The sequence below is a fragment of the Gymnoscopelus braueri genome, assembly GCF_963280865.1.
Source record: "Gymnoscopelus braueri genome assembly, chromosome: 2".
In the NCBI taxonomy this organism is placed as follows: domain Eukaryota; kingdom Metazoa; phylum Chordata; class Actinopteri; order Myctophiformes; family Myctophidae; genus Gymnoscopelus; species Gymnoscopelus braueri.
In genome coordinates, this window is record NC_137604.1 from 55,662,170 (window position 1) to 55,683,261 (window position 21,092).

Below are 21,092 nucleotides of genomic sequence, written 5' to 3' on the forward strand. Positions count from 1 at the left end.
CTCAATCCGTCAACATTGGACATCATTTTAAGTAGCAAGAGCGCTGGACGCGATCAGAAAGAAATACGGTCGATTGTTTTTTTCTCTCTATATAGAAATGTGCTTCTATTATCTGCTCCATTAGTCTCTACAGTAGGACAGGCGGTGTGAGCCCAGGATATTCGGGGTTGCGTAATAACTTCTGGCACAGTTTTGAGTGAATGCGCACCTTTTCTTTCCGGCTGCACACCTTTGGTTATTTATTATTGCTTTCCAAGAGGAACCCGAGTCCATGTGGATATTTACGGCACACTGTCTGGATCTCATTGGCTTGGTTATATAAAGTGGAAGAAAGGGGATCCTTTTAAACAAGGTGAGTCTGCAAGCTTTCCTCTTTTTTTCTCCTATTTAGGTCAACTATTTCTGCTAGCCTGCAATGGTTCTCAAACTTTTACATTTCAAGGTCTCTCCCCTTAACTCTGACAGTGGACAAATGGAACCAAATGGACCCTAACGGGTCCATTTGGTTCCATGTGTACACTGTCAGAGTTACAGGCGTGTAAGGGTCCATTTAGACCCCTATTTAGAGTCAATGGAATCCACTTTTGAGAACCACTGTCCTAGCCTATACAGACATGTTCCGTATGTGATATTGACACCGTAGAATTGACACCAACGAATTGTAGGTTAAATGACGTTTTATTGCTTGTGATTGTGAAGTTATTATTCAATTAGGCTATGCAGTCCTATATTACATTTTTCACAATAATCTAAATGTAATAATTAAAAATGAGAATAGAGTGAGAAGACGTTTGTAAACATTAAGCCTATACTCATTCACAAATTCTCATCCTATGGGGATTACAAATAGGCCTAAGCAAAATCGTTTATTAGCCTACTGTCAATTGAAATCCCCCTTTTTTGCTTTATTATCATGTTATAACTTACATTTTCCTGCAGGATTGTTTCCTCGGATTCAAAGTGTTGCAGGCAGCCCTATCCCTATATATATTATCTCTCTGCTAAAACCAGATAAACAGACGCAGTGTTTGGGGGCTGAACCTGTTTCGCCGATAAGACTCACTTTGCTAATTGTCGCCCTGTGGGTTTAATAATCTGAATTGTAATGGGACTTCATTTGCACTATTTCAACCATTTACATGCGTCTAAACTACTTCCCGTGGTTATGGAAATAGTGGAGCTTTTTAGCCTAAAGGATTTACGCCTCAATAAAAACAAACCATCCGGGCCATGTCCACAGCATGGGCCCAATGAGACTATTGAAAAGGTGTGGCGGATTGTTACCAGTAAATGAAGTGAATAACCAATTATGTTTTTGTTTAAACTTTTTACAATTTACCTGTCAAAAGACCCTCGTTTGGCTTATGTAAATGTTGATCCAATTAAAGACAATTGTCTCATGCCTCGATTTGGAAGTTGCATTTGATTGGAAACATCAACAACATTTACAAGCCATTAGCAGATTCTAAATGGTAGTAGGTGATAGCTCTATACAGTTGATTAATAGCCCAATTAATTACGCCAGTAATTACAGTTAGCCTATTTGCAGAATTAGCATGTCAGACTATGTTTTTCATTGAAATGGCTGCAGGTTTCACTTTATTAAAGGCATTCACTGCTCCGTTTGGTTATAGCACATAGTAGCAGATAAAGTAGGCCCACATTGATTTAATTCTTGTATTTTAAGTATTATAGGCCTAATTCTAAACATTAAATGGCAGGCCTAATATAATCGTTTTTTATCATGAAAGAATACATGTCTAAACGCCTTTCGCACGAAAGTTCCATAAACTGAATTAAACTAACCCAAAGACGCCTGCTATCTCTGTAGTTTAAGTGACCTATTCAATTTTAAATTGGCCATTTGAATTAAGATAACACCATATAGCACGGACATGGCCTGTCACACTGATTAGGAGACTAAATTAAATTCACTCCACTGTATAATAGTCACATTGAGGAAATTCATAGCTATTTGCTAGGCCTGTATTTGATCAAAGCAACGAACTCCCATGGCTGACAAAAAGAAGTATCGCCTGATGTCAAATGGCGTTAATACACGTCTGATGACAGACTTCACACGTGATTATTCCTTTACTGTAGTGATGGCTGATTGCTGCCTGGGCTTATAATTGGATATCGTTTAACCACGTTAACGCATCATCAGACTTGGGGATTTGGTCAATTGTTGGGTTTTTCCAAAAGTAGATTTTGCTTCTCGCTGTGTGTGTGTGTGTGTGTGTGTGTGTGAGAGCGCCCTGGAAAGTTGACGATCCACATTTTGAAATTCGAGTCTGTGGTGGTAATCATCTTGAAATTATCGCTATTATAAAACTATTTGAGGGCATTTGTCCCGCACAAAGGCCAAATTATTTAATTTCAACATCTTTTTGTGTTCAATATTTCATGCTTTAATTGGTGTCAGTTTAGGCTATCATAGGCCCCACGTCTCGATTTATACAAGACCTATAATGTTTGCTTTGGCCTATGATGATATTTCACCTCTTGTCTCCAACGCTGTTCATAGCCTACCGCCTGAGCAATTTTAATGTTTTGTAGCAGGATGAAATCTTGAACTATACGACGAGATTTTCTCTAGTTTTCAAATCTATAAATATATAGCCTGTATAATGTTTGATTAGGCTATTTAGTGCCTGATTGTTTTGTTTGGTTTGTATTGACCCTTTCCTTGTTCTCTTTCACACAAAGGAACCTCTTGGAGCGAGGATTCGAACACCTGGAGATAATCCCACTTTTTCCACCCAAAAAGTTGGTCTCCTTGCTCTGTTTCTGTCATGATGTCTTACCTCAAACAAGGCCCGTACGGGATGAACGGCCTGGGTCTGAGCGGCACAGCCATGGACCTGCTGCATCCGTCCGTGGGATATCCCGGTACGTGGGGTAGGAGGATACACCTTTTCAGCAAGAGACCCACCCAAAATATTCATATTTGAACTGTCTGGGGACCCCCACAGAATAATCATATTTGAACTGGGGGACCCCCCACCCTGACAAGCACTTGGAATGTAGGAGTTTGCTTGACTCCGTTCCACAGATAATTATTGTGGAAAATAGCCGATCTACAAGCTCACAATGCCTTGCAAGAAGGCATTGTGAGCTCGTAGATCGGCTATTTTCATATAGTTTTTGCCTATTATTTGGCCAATGTTTGACCAGTTTTTATAGTATAGTTTGTTGATTAGCCTACTTTTGATGCCGTAATGGACCCCCCAAAAAATCATGTGGGGACCCGACCCACAGGTTGAGAACCACTCGGCTACACGTAGGCTACCTACGACAAGCCCTTTTCAATCGTTAAATTAAAAAAGTCCATAATTGCCTAATATGCATTGAACAAAGATAAATAGGGCTCTTAAGACATGTTGTGCAAAATGTAATGTCTTAAAACGTGGCATGGCTATACATGCTTTGATAAATCAGCAAAAGTAGGCTATAGGCTTAACATTTTATCTATAGGTTTAACGCTAATAATAACAATGTGTTAATTGTGTTTTTTTAGGTAATCCACGGAAGCAGCGTCGAGAGAGAACCACGTTCACCAGAACCCAGCTGGACATCCTGGAGTCTCTGTTCGGCAAAACACGATATCCTGATATCTTTATGAGGGAAGAGGTGGCTCTGAAAATAAACCTACCTGAGTCCAGAGTGCAGGTTTGTGGCCTACATATTAAACATAGTATCAAATATGCAATTGTCAATTATATATATGCATGCCTAATCTGCACGAATTACCATCATCGTTTAATCTTTAGTTTAAATGTAAAAAAAAAAAAGCCTACTCTTACAAAATTAGCAATTAGCCTAAAATAATCAAATTACCTCTACAAAAGACAGGTAGGCTAATTAGTGGAGCTAATGTATCCATTATCCTTTTAGTTAGTGAAAGTGAAGCAAGCTGTTGTTGCACTTGCTGACCAAGCACTCAGAAATGTTGAATAATTAGGCTAAACCCCCTCCAAAAAAACAAAACAAAATAAAGCCATAATAATTAGAATCCGTTTTGGAATCGGTTTTGGGGAGTTTTTATGTGGAATGCATGTATTTTACGAGACTAGCACACATACTGCCATGGACTTCTGTCTGATAAAATGGAAGAATTTACCTCAGTTCTCCCATAAGGAGTGTCTTTTGATCTTATGAGCCCTCTTTTGAAATGGGCGTGAGAGTCTTTACATAACCAGCTTTAGTGGCTCTCTCATGGGCTTACTGCAATTATGGCTGCTCCCTCTAGAGTTTCTGCTGATTCTGTCCAGAAATGTGAGCAGTAGGCTAAGATGTGAAATGCTGAACAGTGACTAAGGCCTAAACTGGCTCACTGGGTTAAGGGTGGGAATACACTGTCATAGGTTTGTCCTCAAAGGCTCAGCCTGACCTGAACTCAGCAGCTGTCTCATAGTTAAAGTGTTTACTTTTAAACTTTATCAATCCATGAAAACTTTAGTTTTTGTCAGGAACACCCTGCCCCAGATTAATGCACCTGGAAGTTGTTTTACAAAGATTCTCTTTCATCAGACAGAACATTTGAAGATTAAAAAAATAGAACATTTGTGCAAATCTTTGAATATACGGTATATGTTTTTTAAAGTGGAAATTTGTAACTCACATTTTATTTTGCTTCTGGGGATTCTACAAATGTCTTCTAAAACAAAACGTATGTTGCTATAATATCAGTGGTTCCCAAACTTTTTCATGTCAAGGACCACCCAAAATTATATGTATTTGGCCGTGGACCCCCATCTCAAAATATTGTGTTCCAGGGACCCCCAGAAGTAAAAAATGTTCGCTTTAAAAAAAAATCATATTCAAAGATTTGCACAAATTTTCACGATTTAAAAAAAAATAGCAGATCTACAAGCTCATAGCACGGCACCGAGTGTGCCATGAGCTTGTAGATCTGCTATTTTTGAATACCCAAAGAAAATGACACAGATGCGTTCCCGGTCTTAAAGGGTTAATATAATATCCCACAGAGAGATAGTTATTAATTGCAAGTTGTTGTAGTTTGACTGACATCAACTTTGAACTGAACCCTCTCCCCTCTCCTCGTTTCCTCAGGTTTGGTTCAAGAACCGCCGTGCCAAATGTCGACAGCAGGCTCAGAGCGGGAACAACGCCAAGGTCCGCCCGGCGAAGAAGAAATCCTCCCCGACCAGAGAGAGCACAGGGTCAGAGAGCAGCGGCCAGTTCACCCCGCCGGCCGTATCCAGCGCCGGCTCCTCCTCGTCCTCCTCGTCTTCAGCCTCCTCCGTCTCCAACACCGGACCCCACGGGGGTCCCGGGGGGGTCCTGAGCAGCACTTCTACCTCCGTCACCACCCCCTCGTCGTCCATCTGGAGCCCCGCGCCCATCTCGCCGGCTCCGGCGCCCACCACGCTGCCCGACCCGGCGGCCGCCCCTACCAGCGCCTCCTGCATGCAGAGGTCCGCGTCCTCGACCACCGGAGGCGGAACGTCCTCCTCGTACCCGGTCTCCTACGGCCAGACCGCGGCGTCCTACGGCCAGGGCTACCCCGCCTCGGCGTCGGCGGGCTCCTACTTCGGAGGCGTGGAATGCAGCTCCTACCTGGCCCCCATGCACTCCCACCCGCACCACCCCCACCACCCGCACCAGCTCAGCCCCATGGCGGGCTCCTCCATGTCTGGCCACCCGCATGCACACCACCACCTCGGGCAGACGTCAGGGCACCACCACCCACACCACCATCACCCCCACCACCACCAGGCGTACAGCGCGCCCGGCCTGGCCTTCAACTCCACAGACTGTCTGGATTACAAAGAGCAGACGGCAGCAGCCGCCGCCTCGTGGAAACTGAACTTTAACACCTCAGACTGTTTGGACTACAAAGACCAGGCATCCTGGCGCTTCCAAGTCTTGTGACTCTCTTTTTTTATTTTGTGTCCCCCCCTCCTTCAAGGAAGTATTCTTTTTGTTGTATTATTTTATTTTTTTGAAGATCCCTTTAACCCATTTAGACCGGGAAAGAATGTCATTTTTAGATTTCTTTTGGGCTATTCAAAAAATAGCAGATCTACAAGCTCATAGCGCTATGAGCTTGTAGATCTGAATTTTTTTTGTGAAAAATCTTGAAAATTTGTGCAAATCTCTTAATATATATATATATATTTTTTTTAAGCGAACTTTTGTAAAATGTTTTGTTCCAGGGACCCCCAGACGCAAAGATTTGAGTTACGAATGTTCGCTTTAAAAAAATATGTATATTCAAAGATTTGCACAAATGTTAGCGATTTTTCAAAAATAGCAGATCTACAAGTTCATAGCACGGCACTCTGTGCCATGCTATGATCTTTTATATCTGCTATTTTTTTAATAGCCAAAGACATCTAAAATGACACAGATGCATTCCCGGTCTTAATGGATTAAACTAATAGATAGTAGAGACATTTACCTATGAGATGTTTTAAGTTTATTTGTGAATAAATTGAGATAATGCACAGACTGTAAAAAGCCTGAATGAACGTCAGGCCTTGGATTTTTTGTTTTGCCATTAGCAACGGATCAACTGCGAAACGAGTTTGAATTATGGACTCATCAAGGAATATTCTTCAACCCATAAAAATGTTAAACTGTAAACTGACCATGTCACAATTTGGAAGGCCTTTACTATATCCCGACTTACATTTGCAGCGGAACATGCAAGATTGAACTGTCTCCCTTTTCGTTGAGAATTAGTAATTTTTTAAGTTAAGTTGGAGATGTTTCATCAGGACAAAAATAACAGATACAATTTGAAACAAAAATATGAAACATAGAATTTGAAAACATAATTTTGCGTTGACTTTATAATTTTTTCTTAAAGATTTGATGCTGCTATGATTTTCAGTTTCATTCATATGAATTTCCAACTTGAATATTGTTCAGAAACTCATTGTCCAGCCTGTGGTGTTGTATTTTGGAGATTAAATTGCAGCACTTGTTTATAAGGTGAAAGATTTTGGTATCGTTCTTTATGGAGAAAAAAATGTGAATTAGACACGCAATGTCAGTATTCCATTGAAATTTGAAATGTACATTCGTGTCTTTATAATAAAGTTTTGTTAAAACATGAATATTCAGAGGAAAAGTTCATTATTGCTCAGACGCGTCATCCAGTGTAAATTCTTCTTTCCAAAATAAGATACCGTATGCACCTTTTTAATGGGTCATACTTGCTCATGCAGCATTTTTTATATAATATTAAAATACATCATGGGAGTTTTGCAAGAGTGAATAAATGGACCTTTGGTTAGGCTACAAAACAGACTGGATGATCAATATTTTAAAGATCTTAACACATTTAGACCTGAGGCCGATTCTACAAATGCCTTCTAAATCAGTAGTTCTCACTTTTAAGATTTTTCAAAAATGTTACAAAATAGCAGATGTACAAGTGACGCGCTGTGAGCTTGTATATCTGCTATTTTTGAATAGCCAACGCAAAAATGACACGGATGCTTAACATATTTTAATGGGTGTTTGAATTATGAACTTCAATGTTTTTTCTTGATTATTTAATTTGACTGATGTTGGCAAAATCTATATATACAGCAGGATCACCATGAAATGTCTGCTGATTTCAAAGGTTAAACAGTGTAACATTGCAGGCCACTTCGTCTTGGCATAATAATATTATAATCAATGAAAAGTCTGACCTGCAGGTCCGTTGAAGTCTTCATAATGCATGTCAATTAGAATGCTATCGGTCTTTCAGCTTCAGAAGGGACCCATCAAGGACAATCAAATTCAATGATACAAAATCCTCTCTGTTGTGAATATAGCACAGAACAATTTATTACTGAAACATACTACAGGCCTGAGAGTATGTAGAACATAGACCTAAAAAACATTCTCTGCATTTTATCACAAAAAGTTTCTGACCCTCAGATTGTATTTGGTAGTTTGTGCATGTGTTTTGTTTTGGTCTGATCGCTGGTCCTTAGCAGTATCTGATAAACAACAACAACAAACAACATAGATTTCAAATTGTATATCATGTGCTAAAGCCACAGTATGAAAGATAATGCAAATGTTATCCGTGGTGGATCTCACAGGGATATATCCGTACGCCATCATCATCATGTCAATGAGTAAACCCCCTCCCACTGAGGTTGATTCAAAGCTATAGTCAGGTTAGCAAACATGTACACACTGGCAGGCATCCTGGCATTTATTCTCACTGTGTTGACAGTAAATGTATAATGTTGTTGATCCAAGGGGGAAAAAAAGGAACAAATCACGATTTTAATTAACAGCCACCCTGGGTTTCTTGTGGTGTTCCACAGTGGCGTCTAGCAGCTGGACAAACAGGTTTTGGGTAAACATGGCGGCTAGCTAGGAGTAGGCCTAACATGACGTGTGTTTGCCTGGGCCGTGTCCCGCTGGGCTCTGCCAGTATGCAACCTTCCCATTCCTCACTTCCTCATGCAAACACAAGCCCCTGGATTTAGCACATTTGCATCCAACAAGGAAAAACTAATCTTTGGGCCATGTTCAGGCAATCCATGCTGCTCATTGTGCAAGGAAAGGCCATCTCCCCAAACACCTGTTCTGGATGTCTTATTAAACCCAGCAGCATCTCTCTCTTCCCCCCAATTCAACTCTCTCGCTTCCCATTTGAACTGGTATTCTCCCGCTTTAATACCGCTTTATATGCTGACAAACTGAGTCGGCACCTTGGCTTTTAAGCGAGCTGAAAACTTTGGCTTATAACTTCTAAATGGGGGCCAACCTCTCCCTCCCTCTTTCTCCTGACGGGACCCATGCTTCAGAACACATCAAAGTACCCTCTCAAGTGCTCCTGGCCCCGTATACAGCAGCAAGAAGCAGACACTGTGGCCTATCCTATCCTCCACCTAAATTATTCACAGAGGATATGGCAGCGGCGAACAAAGCTACTTCCTGGATTGCATGAGAACCTGCTGGTAGAGGCGTTCAGGGCGACCTGAACCGTGAAAAAGGAGTCCCAGAACTTTGCATGTGTAGATGTTTGTCTGTCTGTCAGGTGTGTAAGTGTGAAGCCACTAGGCCACCACGGCACACAGACAGGCTGGATGGAGAAAATCCTTCCTTATATCCGATTGGATTTGTAAAAAAAAAAAAAAAGGATATGTCATTATTAACCCATTAAGACCTGAGTCCGATTCTACAAATGCCTTCTAAATCAGTAGTTCTCAAACTTTTTCATGCCAAGGACCCCCAAAATGATATGTATTTGGCTGCGGACCTGAACATGTTTTGTGCCAGGGACCCCAGAAGAGAAATTTGTGTTAAAAAATGTAAAATGATTCAAAAGCTTTCAAGCACTTTCAAGATTCTTCAAAAATAGCAGATGTACAAGCTCACAGCGTGTCACTTCGTGCCGCGCTGCGAGCTTATACATCTGCTATTTTCGAGAACCAATGTTCTAAACCACTGTTCTAAATCCTGAGAGTTTTCTGAAAAACGTATGTTGCTATATAGCTCAAATCTAAAACACATTGGTAACACATTGATGCATTATATCGTCTCTGTCGGGTGGAAACCCTCATTTGTCCAAAACTGTTACTTTTCAGGATTCAAATTATAGCAAAAGTAGCAGATCTACACGTTCAAAACACGTCACTTCGCACCGTGTTTCGAGCATGTGGATCTGCTACTTTTGATACTTTTGTGTGACGTTGTAGTATGATCAAGTAGGGCGTTAATTTACAACAACAAAAAACACAAAAAGTTAAAACAGCAACGACAGCAACGATATGCTGCATGGGTCTGAATTACACAATGAGTGTTTTGATAAATATCTTTTAACCACATTATCCCATGCCATTTCCTATTCTGGGCAAATAAAATTGGTGACCATTCGTTCGAAAACAGCCGATCTACAAGCTCACAACACGTCGCAACGTGACGCTTTGTGAGCTTGCTGATTGGGCTATTTTTGGATAAAGAGATTTGGTGTAGAGGGGGAAAAAAGCAGGGGGCCAAATACAGACCCCTGGAAGACCTCAGTCATTGAAATGTTGAAAGAGTGTGCAATTGCTTGACATTTAAAACACTAACAACTGTCACTCAGAACGGATTTATTTGTCAAGTTTAAGGAACTGATTGATTGAAGACTTTATTAACAGTTTGCAAAAGGTACAGAGGTACAGTTATACAATAATGCTAAAAGGATAACACAAAAAGCCCTGAGGGAGGGCTGGTTTCCATTGTGGTCCTCTGTATTCAATTCATCAAGACGTATAAAGACATACAATACTGTAGGCCTACAAGAGATCATCAATACTATAGGAGCAGTGTGCTGGATATCATTGGATACAATTGGTATCTCAACCTGAAAATGTATTTTCCTTAAAGGGCTAGTTCACCCCCAAAATGACATTTTTTCTATCAATTAGACCGCCCATGGAGACTTGAATTCATGGAGATTTGTTAGTTTTTGTTGCATTCCTAAGCCAATAATTTGATGACTGGCGGCGGCTCCGGTAGGAGACTCAAAGTGTCAACTTTGAGTCTCCTACCGGAGACATTAGCATCTTTACGCCGGTCATCAAATTATTGGTTTAGGAATGCGACAAAAACAAACAAATCTCCATGAATTCAAGGCTTCATGGGGTGTGTAATTGATAGAAGATAAGTATTTTTGTTGGTGAACTATCCCTTTAAACTGAACAAACACTCTGTAGTAATGATTACTATCGGACTATAGAGCTGTTTAAAACACATTTTTTTAATAAACTAAATCACTCACACCACCTTTATGTTACACTTGGTGTAAAACAATTGCAATCAAGAGCTGATGGTGGGTTGTCAGCCATACAATGAGTTGGTTGGCCTACTTTAAGAGAAAGTGTTCCTTTCCAGCGCCTCAGTGTGTCCTTTAACACCCTTGTTAGAACTCAAGTTGATTGACAGCTAGAAGATCCTAGGGACACTTTCCCGGTATTCCTCAGAGGGAGGAGGAAAACACAATAGAAAAACATTCCTGCACTGCAAAATCTGCAGGGTTTAACGACCCATTCAATCCGGGGAAGCATCATGTGTCATTTTAGATTTCAGATATATCATTCATATAGCACATTGGTTCTCAAAGTGGGGTTCGGGGTCCCCCATTGGGGTCCTTGGGAGGGGGTTCCAGGGGGTCCCCATGCAGCAAAAGTACTGTAGTTGATATACAGTGGCTATACTCTGGCTATTAAAAAATATCAGATATACAAGCTCATTGCGCGTCACTTCGTGCCGAGCTTTGAGCTTTTAGATCTGATATTTTTTAAAGCAAAAGCGTACATTATTAACTAAAATCTTTGTTTCTGGGGCTCCCTGGTACAAAATATTTTGAGATAGGGGTCCGCGGCCAAATACATAATTTTGGGGGTCCTTGACATGAAAAGGTTTGAGCACCACTGACTTAGCAACCTACGTTTTTCAGAAAACTGTTAGGATTTAGAATCGGCCTCAGATCTTAATTAACGCTGAGGATTTCACTGTGTGCCTCACGTAAACATTTCTATCTTTTCTCCCCGTTACTTCATTTTTGTACCTATAACACTTTACTATCGACAATGATCATAGGAGTACATATATTATTTATTACACCTATTGTCTGGACAATGTGGCTCTCACTGTTACACTTCATATTATTAGGTTCTTGTAAATGTCAAGATATTAAGCCTTATCTGCTGCTGCACTCACTGTAAAGGTACTCTGAATGGCATCAGTCAAATGCCAAACACGTAGAATGAAAGGCAACAGTAATGGAAGACCACTGCAAAAAAAGGTTAATGATATACTGTACCCTGTAAAATCCAGAGTGTTTATTTGACTGTGGAAGACGCTCAGAATTAAATTTGCTCTCCGGATTTTACAATGTAAAAGGAAAACCAAATAATGTCTGGAATAATTGTGTGTATAAATAATCGTTTGAGGAGGCAATCATCCCAGAATGTTTATTTTTATTTTTATATATATATTAACAATAAAGTTCAGGTGGGAAACAGAATACCCAAAAGGGTATTTGATGTTTATTGCTCAATCCTGAAAACTGCAATGATTAAACTCTTTTGTATTAAAACCAGCAACAACAACAAAAAAATCCATTATGAAGAAGTTTTTCAAATGGCAAACATCTAATTTCAGAACAAATTTCACTTTGGTTCATCTGTACAAACACAGACTTGAGGTGGGGTGGGGGGGGGGTGGGGTGGCATGCAGGCAAATGATGAGTTGTGATATTGTACACTTTCAGCATCCAGCTGCATAGTTTCATATGGAAATCCCCTTAGCATGGTGGGGTAAATAGATTATGATACAGTGAGGGATTAGGGATCGCCGTGCCGCTGTCCCACTAATCCAAAGCGGCACAGGGCTGTCAACAGCTTTGACATGTCCGGGTTTCTCCTTCTTCCCACAAAATGGCTCCTCCGCTGTTTCAGGAGCAAATCTGGAGGAAGGTTCCGTCATGAATATTCCAGCATCCGCTGTTGTTGTTCTTTGGCACAGGCCAACACAACAGTGATGGACGCACGTTGGACAATGATGTTCACTTAACTTTGCTCATTACGGGAATACAAGATATTTTGTTGTCAAAAGTAAACTTTGGATAAAGATTAACTATTTTCACCTTCACTATTCTCTTTTTGGCTTGCATTTTCCGCTTACCATACAGTCTCTAAAGCCTACTTTGTCGTACTACAAATAGTGAAATAGTTAAGACAGTGCATTCTATGATATATAATAGACTTAGCATTGGTTCTCAAAGTGGGGTCCTGGGACCCCCAGGGGTCCTTGAGGGGGTTCCAGGGGGTCCCCAGCAACCCCTTTATCCATATTTTATAAGTAGGCTATTCAAAAACAGCAGATGCACGGGCTTGTACATCTGCTATTTTTTTACATTTTCAAAAACTTTTTTCTTTGAAGAGTTCTAACACAAATCTTCTCTTCTGGGGATCCCTCGCACAAAACATTTTCAGATGGGGGTCCGCGGCCAAATATATTAGGGGTCCTTGGCACGAAAAAGTTTGAGAACCACTGCTCTACAGAGCCTGAGTGCATGTTCTGGGTTCTTCTGATGGGTAGTTCTGATGGGTTCTTCTGATGGGTTCTTCCGTTCTGATGCTGATGCGTCACCTCTAGTGCCTCTCACTTCTGAGGATCTGGGCGCTAAAGCCGGGCCTCCTCTTGAAACAAATGGCGATAGGGAATCTCTTTGTTGAGGCCGTGCCTAAGCCTAATCTAATGATTCAGATGACTTGGGGCCGTACTTAGCTGGATGGCCACTGGCTTGTTTCAAACAAAACGATACGGGTGGAAGTTTCCCAAGGATTAACACTTAAAGAAAAGAGAGAGCTAGAGAGAGAGAGAAAAAAAGAAGTGCCCAGGACCACAGCCTGGCAGGGAATCCCTGTTGACTCCAGTGTTACAGAGCTAGGAGGAATGTGAGCAATACCACTATTTTGCTGAGCTGTGATTGAAATGGAAAAGAAGTTCAATATATCATAGTTAAGATTAAAGGAGTAGTTCACCCAAAAAAGTACTTATTTTTTTATCAATTGCACACCCCATGAAGCCTTGAATTCATGGATTTATTTCGTTTTTGTCGCATTCCTAAACCAATAAATTGATGACCGGGTGTATTTCCGTTACAGACACAAAGAATCTACTTTGTGTCTCCTACCGGATACATTAGCCGGTAGGAGACGGGAATCAAATTATTGGCTTAGGAATGCAACAAAAAACAAAATAATCCATGAATTCAAGGCTTCATGGGGTGTGCAATTGAAAATAAAGTAATTTTTGGGTGAACTACTCCTTTAACATCTGATGCTTTTGTATGATTTACATTTCCGATTTGATTCGATTTTCTGACCGCAGACCTTAAAACATTTATGTTGTAGCCTATTCAAAAAAGCAATATATGTTTTCTCACTAAAATAGTTACTAAGACAAGTCAGCTTGGCGTGTTCTGGTCTATAATGACATCATCACTGAGTGTGGATGCTCATTATATCATTATAGTTATAGTTACAGTTATTCTGCTTAGTGTGGACGGCCCTTTATCAGTTTACATTTTATACAGTATGAGCAGTGGTGGAAAAAGTACTCACATGTTTTACTTAAGTAAAATTATCAATACTGCAATGTAGTACTCTGTAGTACTCTGTTACAAGTAAAAGTCTGGAATTAAAAATATACTTGAGTAAAAGTACAAAAGTATTGGTATCAAAATGCACTTGAAGTACAAAAAGTAAAAGTACTAAAATGTTTGAAAATAGCAGATCTATAAGCTCACAACACGTCGCAATGCAACGCGTTGTGAGCTTGTAGATCGGCTATTTTCCAATAGCCTAGGTATAAAATAGGGCTAAAGTGGTTCATGTATGTTTTATAATGTAATAATTTATATCTGCAAAGTAACTAGTAACTAAAGGTTTCAAATAATTGTAGTGGAGTAAAAGTACTGAAAATTGGAAATACTCCAGCAAAGTAAAAGTTCCTCAAAATTGTACTTAAGTACAGTACTTGAGTAAATGTAGTTACATTACACCACTGAGTATGAGGAGCACCATATGACCATAAGATATTCACCAATACATACCAAAATTGGCATAATTCGAAGCAGACCCTTCAATGAACCAAAGTTTCGTGGCCACAATTTGTTCTTGTTTGCGTCGCACGGTTATATGATCACTTTGAAAGCTTTGAGCTAATTGAGGTTCAGCCAAGAACACTATCTGTATTTGTTTGTGGTTGTCTTTATGTGGATGTTTTGTGACGAGTCTGTGCATGTGTATAAGGCCTGGCGTTTGAGGTGCCCTTCGGTGCTGCTGTCACAAGTTGACTGACAGGCCTGTGCAACACAAGAAACCTGGGATTAAAGTTAGCCAAGTATAAACAAACACTAGCAATTGACAAAGGCAGAGAGGCTATTATTGCCTGCCTTCAGATGTTCCAAATGTTTTTTTTTTAAAACAGCCTTGATGATAATTGTCCATCATAGCTTTATCATCAAGTTAAAAACACTTGGTAGTTTGTGGCGCGTTGGCACATTTATGAATACAGCAAGTGGGGTTTAATGTGACGCTGGAAAGGATTTGTGTTTCGTCTTCTGGAAACCAGCCCACGATTCACCAATTCACGGACCAAGACAACATATTAAATGTAACCTACTTTTGGATGATCAGAAAGAAAAAGAAAAATTAACCACATTTGTGTTTGTTTTTTTAAAGGCAGATGTGCCAGAAAAGGCTGGAAATGAAAGGAAGACAGACTTCACGGACACAGACCTGCAGTAATGGATTGGAGATCAGTTCTCACAACAGTGTTGGTAATAGATTCACATTTAATTTTGAGGCATTTTGCAGACTCCTTTTTTTTATCTAGAATGATTTACAGTGAGTGAACGGTTTCAGACAGTGCCTAAGGACAAGATATAGATGTATTAATAAATGCTAATGAACACATTGGCCATTGTGGGGATTAAATGTATTATGCTTTGGTCCAGCCCACCGTATAATGCATTTGAGAGGGTGGCTTTTTATTTTTAAAGGTGTGAGGTTGATTTTTATTTCATTAAATTCTTTCACCTTTCATCTTTCATCTTCCAAATTTGATGGATTAACAGATATTTGTCACGTCTGCCCTGTGTCAATTTGTGTCTGTCATGGTTTGCGGACACGTGTCTCGAACGGGGAAAGAAGCTACCTTTCTTATTTACAGACCACATCACTGGGACTGGTTTGCAGGCTAGATTAACCTTACCATCTGGCAGAGTTGATGGTATACTTGGCTGAAAGTTATCTACCCTCGTCCCAACAGATTCTGTGTCTCAGTTGGATCCTCGTATCCTCAAAACAGTCCAGATATAAAGGCACACAACATCCTGAGTGTTAAATGCATTGATGTAAAAGAGGACTATACCGATGCACAAATTTAGTCACCGCTTCCTGATACGTAAAAGAGATTTTTTATGTTTTTTCTTTCAAATATTGATGACATTTAAACCACTTAAGCCCTATTGAACATTTGTCAAAAATAGTCTATCTACAAGCTTGACTCAGTGTGATGACTTTAGAGCTTGTAGATTGCAGTGGTGGAAAAAGTATTCAAATTTTTACTTGAGTAAAAGTATCAATACTGCAATGTAGAAGTACTCTGAGTCTGTTACAAGTAAAAGTCCGGAATTCAAACTTGAGTAAAAGTACAACAGTATTGGTTTCAAAATGTACTTAAAGTACCAAAAGTGAAAGTACTACAATGTTTGAAAATAGCAGATCCACAAGCTCACAACGAGCTTGTAGATCGTCTATTTTCAAATAGCCTAGGTACAAAATAGGGCTAAAGTGGTCACTGTATGTTTTATAATATAATAATTTATATCTGAAAAGTAACTAGTAACTACATTTTTCAAATAATTGAAGTGGAGTAAAAGTACAATATTTGCCTCTGAGATGTATAGACAAGTATAGACAATTGGAAATACTGTACTTAGTTACTTTACACCACTGGTGTCTTTTTAAATCCTTTGAAAGTTGTTGAATAATAACAAAATAAATGTCTTTGCCTGTGCTCAAAATAGGTTTAATCGATCAACTGAGGCATAGAATGGCAGAGAGAAGATGGATGGATGGATGGATGGACAATAAGACAGAGGCTAGATGTGCGGATGGATGGATGAAAGAAAGATAGAAAGTGATTTGGAAAGAGGGAAGGAGAGGAGATGAAGGAGATTCTGTCCATTTTGAGTGGTTAGCGTTAATGCTTCTTTGCCAGCAGATCAGATAGGACTGCTCTTATTCACAAATGTAACATGGGATATTCACACTAATCTTATTTATTTAAGAGCTTTAAGAGCTCACAATGAGGGGCTTTAGCCTAAAGACAGATCTAGTCTTATCATTAGTTTAGAAGGAAGGCGATTAAGAGCAAATTATTAAACAAAGAATTAAGTCTGGAAACCCAATCTAGATGAGATCTCAGTTAAATGGAATCAATTTGGAAAAGTGCAGCATGTATGGTCCTCGCCATAGGAGAATGTTAATGCTCAGAGAGATACAGGAGGCACACGCCACACACACACGTGTGTGTGTGTGTTTGTGTGTGTGTGTGCGCTCGCAGACACATGTGCGCACAGCCACACACACACACACACCCGCACACACACATGCGCACCTCGTCGCACATTACATGAGTTTTGCAAACTTTTGGGGACATTGCATTGACTTATTCATTCCATATCTCCTTAGCCTAACTGCAACACTTTCCAGAATGTGGCATTTCCTGATCCAGGTCAGTTTCCCGTAGCTTCGTTTGATTGGTTCAGCAGCAGATTTAAACTGGAAACGAATGACAACTTCATTATGTGTTTCTGGTCCAAATTTGCTGCTGCTGAGCCAATCAAACGAAGCCATATGAGAAACTAACCCGGAACAGGAAACGGGTATATGCCACCTTCTGGAAATGGGAACATACAGTTATGCGCAGAGGCTGAGCCTGTTGAGATACCTCAGTCAACTGGCTTCATGTCCAGCATTTGTCCCAAATGTGGCCTATGTCAGGAAAACAAACACACACAAACAAACAAACAAACACACACACACACACACACACACACACACACACACACACACACACACACACACACACACACACACACACACACACACACACACACTTTATCTCTCTCTCTTTCTCTCTCTTTCTCTCACTTTGTCACGCACGCACGCACGCACGCACACACGCACGCACGCACGCACGTGCACACACACAAACACATGCCCAAGCGCGCACGTGCACACACATACGCCCGCACGTGCACACACACACACACACACACACACACACACACACACACACACACACACACACACACACACACACACACACACACACACACACACACACACACACACACACACACTCCATCTAACTAGAAAACATTTGTTCTTGCGTGCGTGGATCATCCCATTGTTTCTGGGAAAGACCACTGAATGTGATTTCTGGGGAGGGGGGGGGGGTCCTACTGGGCCACCCTGCATGGGACTGGCATCTCTTTGGGTTTACCTACCAGAGCAGATGGGGGTGTAGATAGGGGAGGCTCAGCCCCCTCCCACTCACTTTGGGTGGGGGGGGGGGGTTTGTGTGCTGTGTGTGTGTGTGTGTGTGTGTGTGTGTGTGTGTGTGTGTGTGTGTGTGTGTGTGTGTGTGTGTGTGTGTGTGTGTGTGTGTGTGTGTGTGTGTGTGTGTGTGTGTGTGTGTGTGTGGTGGGGGTAATTTAGCTCTAGTGGCTAATTAAAAGAGAGGGTGGCCCACTGGGTGAAACGTCAATGCCCCTCGCCCTCCCCTCCCCTCGCATGCAGGGATGCCCCCCCCCCCCCCCAAAACCCCTTTTGCGTGTCCCTCCACCCCCCCTTTTGTCAACTTAAAAGTGATCGCAGGAGTGTTAATAATTTGTCAGTCTCTGTTCTCCTTTCACCGCTCATCAGTACCCCCCCCCCTCCTCCCCTCCATGTCTCTTAAGTGATGGGGACGGGGTCTTTCAAACCCAGCCCTCCCCTTTTGTTTTTCATCCCTCCGTTCTTTTCTTTTTTCCCTCTCTTTTGCCCTCCTCTCTACATCTCTTCTTCTTCTCCTTCTTCTTCTTCTTCTTCTTCTATCCTCTTTCATGGTCCAGGGCCTCTGCTCCTCCTTTTCAATTTGGCCGTCTCAGCAGTGTCTCTTGGAGGGGAGGCGGACTGGAACTGTTGCTATCTGTGTGATGTTCTTCTGTGATGTTTTTTTTTTTTGGCCCGACGGGGCCGGGTCCACGGGGGCAGGAGAGGGGGGGGTGAGGGGTGGGGGGTGAGGGGGTGAGGGGGGACACCTTGTGACCTGTAATGTGCTCCGTTGGTTAGCTGTTGGTTAGCTGTAGGGCCACTTGAGGGCTGCGTGAGTCCTGCACATAAGAACACATTATGAGTGCTGTAGAGTGTGTATAAACCGTAATGCACACTTAAGTTCTGCACACAATTTCATACATACTGTACAACTCTGTAGGGTAACCGGAACGCTCGCCCGAAAACACACTCGCCCCCATTTATTTCGCGGACCGCTCGCCCCCCCCCCCCCCCAGCGGTTCTTGTATACGTGGGTTAATAGTTTTACTGAGGTTACGTTTAGGAATAAGGTTAGGTTTAGGCATAGATTTACTGAGGTTACGTTTAGGAATACCTGGTGGCGTGGCGACTGTTCCGAGGTTGCCGGATTAGACCCGGGGCGAGCGTGTTTTGGGGCGAGCGTTCTTGTATTCCTCTGTAGAGCACATATTACACGTTAACTTTGGTACACAACTCGAATACATACACGTCGTCCAGTAGAACGTAATGCTCTATAAGGCCCAACTTAAAACTCGTCCCACTTTTAACTTCATCAAGCATTCCTGAATGGGAATTCCATCTCTTTCAAAGAGGTATACAGTTGCTTAGAACTGGGTATTTTCCTGTGTGTGTGTGTGGGGGGGGGGCTACAGGCAGTGGATCAGTCTAGGCTGCAGTCTGCCAAAAATGGAATTAAGTCAGTTGCCAGGCTGGATAAGGAATTGGATTCTTTTTCTCCCTCCTCTGTTATCCCTCTGGACCAGATCCTGTTGCCCCTCGGGGGTGGGAGGGAGCGGGGATGAGGGAAGGGTGGAGGGGGGGGGGGGGGGTGCAGGTGGCATGATACCGACAGAAAAACCACAGTCGAGCGGCAGCAGAATTCTGCCAGACCACTGACCCTGGAGCTGCATACACTACATGGCAGACCCACTTTGAGCCACACCTGTCCCCAAAACGCAGGGCTCCGTTTCTGGGTTGGCCCAGCAGCTGCAGCTGGGCCTGTGTGTGTGTGTGTGTGTGTGTGTGTGTGTGTGTGTGTGTGTGTGTGTGTGTGTGTGTGTGTGTGTGTGTGTGTGTGTGTGTGTGTGTGTGTGTGTGTGTGTGTGTGTGTGTGTGTGTGTGTGTGTGTGTGTGTGTGTGTGGGTGTGTGTGTGTGTGTGTGTCTGTCTCTGTCTGTGTGTGTGTCTGCTGGATCCCTGCAGTCTGACAGCGCAGCGCGGTGTCCTATTCATCCTCCAAAAGATATGCCACCTGGCCTCCTTCATGTCCCAAGACCATGACCCAGCTGGACTTATGATCCTGATATCAGTTATTTATCAAAAAAAAATCAAAAAGCCGGTGTTCTGTTAATTAAAATAGACTACACTCCTGTCATCATAGAAAGATTTGTCGAAATCTTATGATTCATGAGAATTGACACTTGCCATTTTCTCTCTCTCTCTCTCTCTCTCTCTCTCTCTCTCTCTCTCTCTCTCTCTCTCTCTCTCTCTCTCTCTCTCTGGTTATGAGTATTAAACTCATTGAATCAGTGTGCGGCTCTCCCCTTGGGGGAGGGGCAGGTTGTGCTTCATGTGAAATGGACCATCGCACCTCAAAATACATTTCCCCCCTTTACTTTTTTCATTAACATTATTATTTTTCTCTCTCCCATTCTCCACACAATGATTTGGAATTTAAAGTCCTCTATAATTGGACCTATATTTTCCCCCCGTCTGCCGTGGCTGCCTGCGCTTATCAGCGAGGGGTAAGAATTAAGACCACATAGGGAACCAAATAACATTTTTTAAAGGCAGCGAGTCTTAAGTAGAAAATTGGCTTAGCATGCAGATAGCAAACTCAACAATGGGAACATATATACCAGCTCGGGAGTGATTGAAGTCCCTGTCTTTCTGATGAACAAAGTGTTTGATTTTTGCCACGGCTCTTACATAAACTGCTAACTTGATTTCACACCCTGGATCTGAGGGTGACAACAAACACTTTAATTAGAGGAGGATGCAGCGAACAGGGAGGAGGAGGAGGGTGGAGGAGGAGGAGAGGAGGGGGGTTGCTTTAATGTTCCTGAAGTGAAGAAAAAGGTGATAGACGGTAACAAATCCCCAGCACACTCCAGACAGCCTAAATATACAAGCTGCGATTGCAAATATATTATTAGTTTTTTCCCTTTCTCCCACTTTTCATATCTTATTATTTTTCTCCTCATTCTGCGGGCTTGGGGATCGTGAATATTTTTGCATAGCTTAAAGG

The 21,092-nt window shown here is 41.7% G+C and overlaps 1 protein-coding gene and 1 long non-coding RNA gene across 3 annotated transcripts in view; both read left to right on the top strand.

Annotated features, from left to right (window-relative positions):
* LOC308100615 overlaps positions 1-21,092 on the top strand; it is a 307,745-nt gene that overhangs the window by 229,941 nt on the left and 56,712 nt on the right. The gene's annotated exons all lie outside the window — the stretch shown is intronic.
* On the top strand, positions 6-5,983 carry LOC308101585 (homeobox protein OTX1-like). 2 transcript variants are annotated; one of them, XM_080451005.1, is made up of 4 exons: positions 6-352; positions 2,710-2,901; positions 3,521-3,672; positions 5,077-5,983. In XM_080451005.1, the coding sequence occupies exons 2-4, from the start codon at positions 2,796-2,798 to the stop codon at positions 5,896-5,898; spliced, it is 1,080 nt and encodes a 359-aa protein (XP_080307131.1). In that variant the 5' UTR covers positions 6-352; positions 2,710-2,795; the 3' UTR covers positions 5,899-5,983. The 2 variants fall into 2 exon arrangements, with proteins under 2 accessions (XP_080307131.1, XP_080307132.1); XM_080451006.1 differs by having other exon boundaries at positions 2,710-2,892.